This window comes from Gossypium arboreum, chromosome 1 (genome assembly GCF_025698485.1).
Source record: "Gossypium arboreum isolate Shixiya-1 chromosome 1, ASM2569848v2, whole genome shotgun sequence".
Lineage (NCBI taxonomy): Eukaryota > Viridiplantae > Streptophyta > Magnoliopsida > Malvales > Malvaceae > Gossypium > Gossypium arboreum.
Genome location: NC_069070.1, coordinates 20,261,085 through 20,272,711, shown reverse-complemented (window position 1 = coordinate 20,272,711; position 11,627 = coordinate 20,261,085). Strand labels below are relative to the sequence as shown.

General features: G+C 30.6%; 1 protein-coding gene across 1 annotated transcript; it reads right to left on the bottom strand.

The window, feature by feature from the left end:
• Positions 1 to 6,460: 6,460 nt before the first annotated feature.
• LOC108463569 (uncharacterized) lies at positions 6,461 to 7,361 on the bottom strand. The gene is made up of 3 exons (XM_017763493.2): positions 7,139 to 7,361; positions 6,935 to 6,990; positions 6,461 to 6,842 (listed from the first exon to the last, which is right to left on the bottom strand). Exons 1-3 carry the CDS (start codon positions 7,218 to 7,220, stop codon positions 6,636 to 6,638), a joined length of 345 nt encoding a protein of 114 aa, XP_017618982.1. The 5' UTR covers positions 7,221 to 7,361; the 3' UTR covers positions 6,461 to 6,635.
• Positions 7,362 to 11,627: the final 4,266 nt, after the last annotated feature.

Below are 11,627 nucleotides of genomic sequence, written 5' to 3'. Positions count from 1 at the left end.
GATTGCAAATAAGACACCAACCTTGTTTTGCTAACAAAGCTAAATTAAATTTTGCTATGCTATGAAAACGCAAACCTCCCTTCAATTTTAACTCACACAAACCATTCTATTCATGTAAACTGAAAAATATATAGGATTTTTCCTATGTAATTTGTCACTTTTTACTTAAATTCATTGTTAAAACTAAGTAATTGTTTAATAAATTAATGAAATATGTGAAAATATGAAATTATGACATAAAATTATTAAAATGTGATTTTATGCTTTATTATATAATTTTCATGCATAAAATAGCTTATTTTATACTTATTTGAACATATTGTATTTTTAAGACATAAAATGGGTCATGCATGATTAAATTAAATAATAAAATATAAAATTATATTTAATAAATCATTTTAAATATTTCATTAATAATTTGGATTGTAATTAATTTTAAATTGGATAAATTTTATTCTTTGGTCCTTTAACTTATTGATTTATTTTAGACAGGTCTGATAGCTTTGTTGGATTACAAAAATCGTCCAATTGAAGACCAAGTCTACCCAAATTCGGCTATACATGGCTGTCCATTTAAACCAATTTTTGGTTTAATTACACAAGGCCCTTGCATTGTTGAAGAAATTAGATATTTGCCAGAAGATTTACATTTGACCGAGTCTCAGTCCTAAGTTATTATGGCATTTAAATTGCTTAAAAATAAAGCAAAAATCAGCTCAAATTCCACTAATTGTGGCCGGGCACTTATGGAAGAAGTTTGAAGAGACTAAACCCAGCTATTTTTAGCAAACTACCCACCTCTCTTCACCTATAAATAAGACCATTCATTCCTCATTCATCATCCTATTAAAGAGCCCTTGGTCGGCCACCTTGGAGAGCCATCAGCAAAGAAGCAAAGTGAAGAAGCGAAGGAGGCTCATCAGTCAGAGTCTTGGGTGGCAGCCACTTTGATTTAAGTTTGATCTTTCTTTTCTTTAATTTTATCCAAAAATGTTTGCTATGTGTTCTTTGTTCTTGTTTACATCAATGTTAGCTTAATTTTATTTTAGCTAGGATGATTGCTTTGATTAAATAATATTTATTTGATTCGTGCTTATAATGTTTGTGCCTCAATCGATCATACTTTTAATTAAAATCAAGTCTGTATTTCGTTCATACATGATTGAAATGCACCTGAATCAGTTGAGCGATCCTAACTAGACGATGGCTAGTGGACACATAATTGAAATGTGCATGCTCAATTTAGATCCTAACCCGATTATATTGCAGGTTACATAACAACTCTAACCAAGCTCTGTTATCTGCATAGTTTTTAGATTTGTGTAATTAAACTATTTCAAACCTAACACGTCCTCGTTACCTCACACGAATACTAAGAAACCCTTAGTAAATAAGGATCATTAAAATGCATATTTACTAAGTAAAGGATTCCGAAAGGACCAAATGTGGTTTCCAAACTCATGAAAGATCGAGTTTTTATGGAATGTTTTTTCGGATGTTATTAAGCATGTTGATAATAAATTAAGTTTATGTTTTTTCGGATGTTATTAAGCATGTTGATAATAAATTGAGTTTAATTAAAGTAATTGTTCTAGTTTATTTATGTTATAATTGTTGCAAATTGTGTTTAATTTTGTTAAAATCTATTTCATTCATATAGTTTTCATACTTAAGATAATTTTCATTAGGGATAATTGCATTTAGTTTAATATATTTAATTTTAATCATCACTTCTCAACTATATTGTGTTTTTATTTACCAAGTTGTTAATATAATTTTACAATTAAGTGATTTAACACAAATACAATTACTCTAGAGACGATAACTTGATACTTACTTATTACTTAATAACGACTTTGTACACTTGCACAAACCTACGCGTTACAATTCACACCAATGTATACCTCTTCTACCATATCCTTTCTGCCACTAAAACTTAATTATTATGCCCTCCAAATCACCACAAAGCAACTTTGGCAACAAAAAACACATCATAGAATACGTTGGAATGGCTTGTAAGATAACTTTAATGAATATTTCCTTTCCCCCTTTGAAACAAAAATTGTCTACTCCAGTTATTAATATTCTATTTGACCTTATCTTTTAAAATCTGGAAAGCCAATTTCTTCCATCTTCCTACCATATTTGGAAGACCCAAACAGTATTCTGGATTATTCGAAGACCTCTTACCTAAAGTCCTTGAGATTGCTAACCTTTCACTATCGATTGTGTTAGGGCTAAAAAAATCGTAGACTTTTCATAATTTATGCACTAACCTGAACAGATCTCGTATTCCTTTCAAACATCTTTTAAAATACGGGCTCCCCTTCTATTTACCTCACTAAACAAAATGTAATCATTAGCAAATAAAAAATGCTTAATTTGTGGCCTTCTGCGACTAACCTTAGCCTCTTTAAGCAAACCTTCATTCAAGGCCAAATTCATTAAGATAGACAATCCTTCACTATAAATTAGAAAGAGTAACAGGCTCAAAGGGTACCTTTGATGTAGCACTCTTCTCGGTTTGAAAATTTCCCCAACCTTCTCATTAATAATCACTGAATACGAGACATAAGAAATGTACTACATAATAAGATCAATCCATGACATTATAAAGCCTATTCTTTCCATTATTACTTTAAGAAAACCCCATTCAACCCAGTCATACGCTTTGCTCATGTCTAACTTTCTATAAATCCCTTATTCCCAACCCATTTCTATCTAAAAGAATGTAAAACCTCATAGGTTAGCAACATATTATTAGAAATAAGCCTCCGACGCATTAAGGCACTTCACTCTTTGGAACCTATTAGTTATCACTTTTGCTATCAGTTTATAAATTACTGTGCATAAGCTGATAGGCCTAAAATTCTTTAGATGCATCAAATGAGGAACTTTCAAAATTAAAGAAATATTTGTGCTGTTTAAGGAATTTAGCGTCATATCTTCATTTAGCACCTTTAAACAAAGATCAGAAATCTCTCTCCCCATAATATGCCAGCATTTCTAAATAAATAAAGTCAGAAAACCATCACCCCTAACGTCTTTGTTGGCCCCATCCCTTTCAAAGCTAGCACTATCTCATCCTCTATATACCTCTCTGTCAACAACAAAATTGCCTAATTTGATGTACGATTTCCCACACCTTCCAAAATATGATCTGTAACCCCTATTCCATTCATCATGAAAAGTGTTTGAAAATAGCTACGAGCAATCTCTTCCATCTTTGTCTCATCTACTGCCACTCTCCCACCCTCGAACTATAACCCTTCAACTCTATTTACCTGAAGATGTTGTAAAGCATAGTTATGAAAGAATGTTGTATTCTTATCCCCTAACCGCAACCAATTAGCTCTAGCTCTTTGTTCCCAAAACATTTCATCTTTGTCAATCTCCAAATTTAATGGGATTTTTGTATCAATCAACTTCTCAAGGTTTTCATCGTCTCTTTCTTTCTCTAACAACTCACCCAATTTATTCGTCAAGTACTTTTTAATTCCATTCCTTTTCTTTCTTATTATCCTTACCCAATCACACAAACCCTCCGTTACGCGCTCCAATTTAGTGTACACATCTCCACTAACCTCTTGCCAGAACTTTTTAACCTTCTCTTTGAATGACTCCTCCATTACCTACCAAGCCTCAAACTAGAATCTTTTTGGCCTTTGATTTATCTCTTTTCGCTCTAGTTGAACAAGGAAAAGACAATGATCCAAATACGAATATGGAAGATGGCGAATCCCTAAGTTTGAAAAAAATTTCATCATTCCTTCGCTCACCACTCCCCTATATAACCTTTATCTAATATTTGTTTCTGGAAGATTACCCCTCTCCCAAGTGAACCATGGTCTAGAATATCCAATATCTACCAAATGGCACTCCTCTAAAACCCCTAAAACAATTCCATTCTTCTCTCATCCCCTCCTATCTTCTCAAACGAGTACATAATCTTATTAAAGTCTCCACATACCATCCACGAGAGATTTTGCAAACACCCTAAAGTTTTAAGTAAATTCCAAGCATCATCTCTTCCTTGGGTATAAGGGGCCCCATAAAACCCAATAAATCTCCATTTTTTTTTATACTCAAGTTCTTGAACATCCACATCAATATGATGAACTGAGTAACTTCTAAGAATGACTGTAATATCCCCTCTCCAAGCCAAACTTAACCCGCCTTTAGACCCTTCAGTTGAAACTTCAAAACCACTCGAGAAACCACATCTCCTATGAACACTTTCCATTATTCTATTATTTGATTTAGTCTCTATGAAGAAGACTATCTAGAGATTATACATTTTCAGTAAATGCAAAGTCCTTATTGCCCATGGACTCCCCAAACCATAGAAATTCCAACATAAAATTTTTGTTACAACCGATCAGCTTGCCTTTTGGCAGCCACCAATATAAATTGGGATCTCTCCACCGGTCTCTCCTCCCTCACCACAATTTAATTCTCTATCCCAAAAATAACATAATTACCAATCTCATTTCGAGGTCTTTTCTTGCCATCTACACTTTCGATTGGTGTCTCATTCACATCATGTTCCATATCTACATGCCCCCTATCTGCACCTCTTTCCCTCTTTCCCCTAAGGTATTACTCATTTCCCCTTCCAGATTAAGACCTAGTATAGGATCCAATTTCACCTTAAAATCCCATCCGTCACTTTCCCCGAAACCACTCCCCAAATTTGATAACTTGATGTCCATCTTCTACTAACCATACACTGCTCTTCGCGTTAGCTCTTCTAGATTGTGCTTGAAGAGATAGGTTCCTACTCAACTCTATAGACTCCTCCCCTTTTGACATTTTGATTTGGAAAAAAGAATCACTATGTCCTAGCCGACCACAGTAAAACCAAAACATTGTTAACTTCTCATATCTAAAACTGACATAAGCACAATTCTCGAGTGCAAACATAATCTTTTTGTTCTTCTTCAAAGGCCTCCTCACATCCAACTAGACCCTAATTCGAAGGAAATTCCTCACACCCCTACTCATACTCTTCGAATCGTATTTTAAGAATTTGCTTAGAAAATCTCCAATGTCACACAATTGCTTCCGAACAAACCCATAGGTAACTCATGAAGTTGGACCCCAAAATTAACAAAGATTAATGGAACCTTCACCGGATCTTCCCCAATCTCGAATCGATGGAACACCAAAAGATGATTATTGAAAGTCCAAGGTGCACCATTAACAACTCGCTCCAGATTCATCTTATGAAAAAACCTTAAAAAAAACTTTTATCCCCTAAATCTGATATCTGAACTCCTCTAACTGGATGCCAAACATTCGCCATGGTACTTTTCATCACCGGAGAGTGGACAATACTTGCCGTTAAAAAATATCCGACCAGACTAAAATCGATCACCCTTGACTGAGATCCAGAGTCCTTTGGAACTACCAAAATTTCCTCTTCACCGTCCTCCAAAGATAGATCTGCCATCTCATTTTCCATGTTTGGAGAGTCCAACCTCAACCAGGTCTACCTTACCCCTTTGAAGAAACGCCACCGATTTGTAAAAGCAATAAAGGAAAATAGTTGCAAAAACGAAATAAAACCCTTACCGTGCTCGTGGAGCATACGAAAGTGTGCTAGTATAGCAAAGAAAAACTAAGGTAGGTGCTGGATTAGTCCTTTGTACCTTAAAAAAAGGAGCTCAAGATATTTGGCCAATCATAAATTGACATGTGTCATATGTTGATACAATAATGATGTACTCATTCGAAAAAATCTAAAAATATTTTAAAATATAAAAATATTTCAAAAATTATAATAAATAAAATTATTAAAAAATATAATTTTTAAAATATGTTATAATTTTTAGAAATAATAACGTTATAAAAAACTATAAAAATTATAGATATTTTAAAATATTATAAAATTTTTTAAAGAAAATTAAAAAATTTATTAAAATTGTATATTGAAATAAAGTATATCTTTGCTAATCACATTTAAAGTATTAAAAGTTTGATATAAGAATTGTATTTGAAATGTATAGCTTTGATTTATAACTTTTTAAAACAAATTCATCTCACTATTGTAGTAAGGGCAAAGTTAGAAAAGATTTTTTGGAGGCCGAAATGAAATTTTAATTTTTAATAGTCTATATCTTTATAAATTTTAAATGATTAAATTAGATTTTTATAATTTTAGGGAAGCCAAAGTGTAGTTTTACCTTTATTAATTTAAAATTTTAAAAAAAATTTAAAAGATTAGAACAATAATTTTTTATTTTAGGAAGTCGTGCACCAAGCCCCCGAGATTGGCATCTAATTGTAGTCTTGGTTTATAAAATTCTCAAATGGAGCACCAACAACTTCAAAATCGAGCGCAAATATTATGATTCAATTCGTAATTGCATGAATGAATTAGGCTAAAGTTGGATTCAAATCAAACCCCACATTGGAAAACATAAAATATATAGTTTTCTTTGCATTACAAACTCTGAACTTCCTTTGAACATTCAACTTCTATTAGATACATATACAAGTGTCATATATAATTCTTCTACTTGTATTCTCTAGAATTCCCTGTAAAATCCCGGAGACAAAATTGGGAAAAGAGAAAAAAAAAACAAATTAAGCTCTATCGATCCTAATAGAGGATTTCACTTGGGTTTTTTTCCTCAATTATGCTTAGGCGGATGGGACTTTGGGACATGATAATCAGCAGCAAAAGCTGTAAAACCAGTTAGCCATTTATGGCTATTTTTCCCATTAGGTTGATAATCTGAAATCTTTGCACCTTCAACTGTTACCATCTTTTTATCGAGACCCCATTTTAGCTTCGTTTCCCTTGCTTCCACCGCAGCCGGCGCTGCATCAACAGCATCCTGGCAAGACATGTTACTTTTTACCATATTAAAACCATTGAACTCCTTTGTAAGATTGGGACAAATTATTCAATAACATTTCATAACTTCACCTTAAATTTGGCTAGCTTTTTCCTTGCTGGTTGAACACCCTGACTTCCATTTGTACCTGAAATGTTTGAAGCAAAACTAAGATTATAATAAGCTTAATGTATGACGTGAACGAAACCCTGAACGATCTGTTTCTTTTGATTAAAAATTTAGAGAAAACCAAATAAAGAAAACTGATTGAGAGAAGAAGGAAAATGAGTATATACCTTGGGTGTTAGCACTTGAGTACTCTCCTAAAAGTACCAAAATGAATAGAATTAGAAAGCTAAAAAGCCTTATAGACGCCATTTTCTTTTTTCTTTTTTTGTCTTTCTTCCTTCTTTAGGAATGTTTTTGTTCAATCAACCAAAGAGAGGAATCTATGAAATGGAAGGAGGGTCTTTATAAAGTTTGAAAAGCAGGTCAAAGCTAGGGTTCTTACACATTTCTTTTCTCAATATAAATATATATAAATTAATCTAGAATTAAACAAGAGATGATTTGTAAATATTGGGATTTAAATCCAAACCTATCACATGCTGTATCATCGGAAGAAGGGTCAATTTCAAAGTCAGGTCATAGCTAAGGTTTTTGCACTTATACAATTTTTTTTTTCTTGAAGATTGTAACGAGGACATAAGAGATGGGTTGTCGTAAATGCTAAGATTTAAATTCACACTTATAAAATAATATATCATGTTATAGAATTTTAAAGGCGGGTCAAAGCTACAATTATGGAGATAAAATATAAATTGTAAACGTTAGGGTTCATTTAGTATAAAATCTATGACATATCCATGATGTTGAAGCCAAATGGATGTAAAAGAAAATCTGAAAATTTCAATGGGCATTAATTAAAATTTTTTGGGGGGTTCATTCTAGTTTTGGTGGAAATGATGTTAGGAAAAAGGTATAGGATGGCGTGGAAGGAAAGATAGGAGGGTTTAGTGCTTGTCTACCGCCATGCATGCAACGCAGAAAGAGCTTGTTTGGTGGTCAAGATTTGCCAAACGCAAAAACCTAGGGCATTTCACCAAATTTTAAGCTGTTTTTTTTCAACTCTAGTCCCCATATATATACACACAGTTTGAGCTTCGTCCTAAAGCTTTTGTCTGTATCGATTTTCATAAACTGTAAAAAATGAAGGTAACTGAGATTCCAAGCACTCCAACTTGGAGCTGATAAAATAGTTTAAAAATTGAAAATCCATTTAAACTATAATATTTATTTTAGGGTTTAAGTTTATTTTTATTGAATTTGATTTGAGTGATAATTAATATTAATTTTTGGTATCTTCCATAATTGTTTTATAGTAGAATGTTATTTTTCTATTTGAGTGTGCAATTTATTTTACTAATGCACCAAATACTTATTAGTTAATTGATATTATTTTAAGCGCTTTAAAGCGAAATAATTTTTTTTATCTAATATCGATTATTGACAAAATGTCTAGAACTACCTATAGGCCCTCCTCAACTCATAAATAGGAGGATAATGATCTTTAGTGCACTCGAATTTATATCCTCCTACATTAGCAAAAATACCTATGATAATCGAGCTAAGACTCAATTAACATTTTAAAATTTCTTTTAAAGATATAATTTAAGCTATTTAATATCTATATATATAATTATTGGAAAAAAATATCCTTATAATAAATTTTTATTTAAAAATTTAGTCTTTTTCAACTGGGTTGAGATTCGTAGATTCGTGACATCAATTCAATGAAAAACTTAAATATGAACTATATGTAAAAATATATTTATCTTTTAAATTACTTGCATTTTAAATATATATATAGTGTTGTTTTAGGTTTAATACATAATTTGGTACCTAAATTTGACAATATTTTTAATGTAATATGTATATTATTTTTAGGTCCAATATAATATTTATATTTTACAAAATAAGAAAAATAGTTTCACACTTTTTTTTTTAATAAGAGGTATGATTTAGCGTTGTGTAGCTTTATGTTTTAAGAAAAAGGGCCTCGTGTAGCTTTGACCGAGATAAATAGCTCTGTTTTAACGGTTCATAGTGAATAGGAAAATAAGGCTGTCAAACATGTGAAATTAAATTAATTAATTATATATGTGCATGGAATGAATCACTAACCTCGCTTTCATTAATTATATATTTATACTAATTTTTGTTATGAAATAAATTAAGTAAATAAAAAGGCAAAAAATATATTTTTATTAATAAATGAGAATGTTTATAATACTTCATTGAAATATATATTTATAGACATAAAAGTATAAATGAAATAAAATTTTATTTTTAATGAACATTAAACTTATTTTGATATTGATGGACATCCACTTAATAATAAAATATTTATAATACACTCCTTAAATGTCGGTTGGTAAAAATGTGCTTCATTAAAACTTTACTAAGATTAAAATCTTGTGGGGAAAAAAATTCTTAGTGAAGGAAAAAGAGTACATATATTTATAATACACATGACATGTTGGCTCATTAAAAACATTACAAAAAAAAATCATATGAGACAAAACCTCAATTAAGGGAAAAAAAAAAGTACAGCGCATATTTACTATCCCTCATGACAACATGACATGATATCTCATATTTTATGTATTCAATCTTGAATGGTACCTTTTCAAATGACCACTTGAATGTATTTGCTAAGCATTTATCACAATTCTGTTGAAAGTCATGAGTGAAGAAAGATTTTGGGGAAACATATTTTGAGCTTTTTAAGAATTTCAACAATAATCATAGCAGACTTTGATCATAAACCTTCTATTAAAATACATATGCTCAAATTAAATCGATAAATATTTACGTAAAGGTCTTGAACAATTTCCTAAGAATTTCTATATGCTTTTAGCAATTTAAATCCTTTAAGAATTTTAATATAAACTTCCACAATATAGTGATTCATATAAAAGTCATAACAACAACCATAAGATACATGTTAAATCTTTCACGAACTTCCAGACTAATGAGAGATCTTAAGGTTTATTGCCCCATCACAAAAGAATATTACATCTTCTCATTATCAATGACATGATTTAGCGAAAAACTTCATTTTTCTTATTTCTTTTTCGCGAAATTTACTCATTTGTACTTCACTGGCTTTATCCCTTTAGATGTTTAAATTGTTGGTCCAAAAATTTCCATAATTCAATTCTATTTGAATTGCATCTTTCTATTTTTACCAATTATTCCATGTCTATATTTCTCAACAATTTTATTCAAGATCCTCATTTTCTTTCATTATCTTAACAATACTATTGTGTGTAAAATTGTTGTCGACAACTTTCTATTTTTAACGATTCTATATTTTCTTGTATTAACATAACTTATCGAGATCCTTTATTTTCATCATTTTCACATTTAGATACTTGAATTTCTTCTAGAGTTTGAATAATTAGTTATGTATTGGGTTTCTTCAAAAGTACCTACCTCTACAATATGACCATCTTGATTTACTATTTTCTTTCACAATAATTTTTTATCTTTAGAACCAATCAATTTACTATGCTTTGGGCATGCATTACTTCCATTTATTCTAATAGGTTGCCCTATTGGGATTTCAACACAACAGTTGGTATATAAGACTTGGTTATTCTTATTAGGTCAGAAAAATACATCTGATAGTTAACTTGGAATAAAGTTAATTATCCTTTGAACTTCTTGTACAGATTAATTTCTATGATGATCTAGATAATGATAATTCATCCAAGTAATTATTTCATCTAGCTATTATTTCTCTCTCCTAATGTTCGGAAAACTATCAAATCAAAATACAAATCATGTCGTAATATAATCTCTAATTCATTCAAAACATCTAATATTACAAAGAGATTCATAATCAATATACATTTCCAACATTTTTTTGAATACTTACTTTGTGTATTGTGGTGGAGCAACTTAAATATATACTACACATTTAAAAATTCTAAAATTGGTTGCATTTGGCTCTTGATAAAAAGCCAATTATAATGGGGGTACTTATCACAACTTATTGGCATGATATGTACGAGTGTTGATTCATATAAATGATCATATCCGTATATACAAAAGGTTTTATTCTCAAGTAATAGTTTAGCTACAAATTAGAGGCATTTTATCATTAATTATACTAAATCATTTTTTACATATAAACAATAGGCTTTTGCGATAGTTACTCGCATTGACAATCTAACATACAATAATCATTAAAAGCCTCAGTAATAAAGTTGACAACTTTAGCAAGAATTGTCTCGATTACATAATCTGAAAGTTTTGTTCGTAAACAAATCATTAAACAAGTAATCTCACAAACTACAAGTTGTGAGTTAATAACTTACCCGTGATTAACTTGTAGATACATATACCAAAATTAAATCAAAGCATCCACTTGTTGGATAAATGGGCTCATATTTTTCTTAAAAAAGTTAAAGGTTCAATAATTCATATTTTTTAGAACAAGCAACACTTAAAAATATTTAAAATAAAGAATTTGCATGTTATTTAATAAAATTCCATGTAAATTTTCATTTTATTACATCATTATTTATCGGGATGGTCTAACTGATCATGCCAACTAATTAGTATATTTGAACTAGTAAAGTTCTAGTTTAATACTAATGTAAACTTCTAGTTTACCATCTCATATGACTTAACCATACGAACAAATATATTAGCATTGTATCAAAGAAAACACCAAATTAATAAGTTTGGAGGTAGTTATAAATGTCATCTGAAGCA

What these genes read in the sequence shown, in the direction of transcription:
- LOC108463569 (XM_017763493.2), bottom strand. Translation starts at nt 7,220, where the DNA reads ATGGCGTCTATAAGGCTTTTTAGCTTTCTAATTCTATTCATTTTGGTA. An exon ending in CTCAAGTGCTAACACCCAAG is followed by an intron (nt 6,991 to 7,138) that starts GTATATACTCAT and finishes CAAACATTTCAG; the next exon opens with GTACAAATGGAAGTCAGGGT. An exon ending in AAAAGCTAGCCAAATTTAAG is followed by an intron (nt 6,843 to 6,934) that starts GTGAAGTTATGA and finishes ATGTCTTGCCAG; the next exon opens with GATGCTGTTGATGCAGCGCC.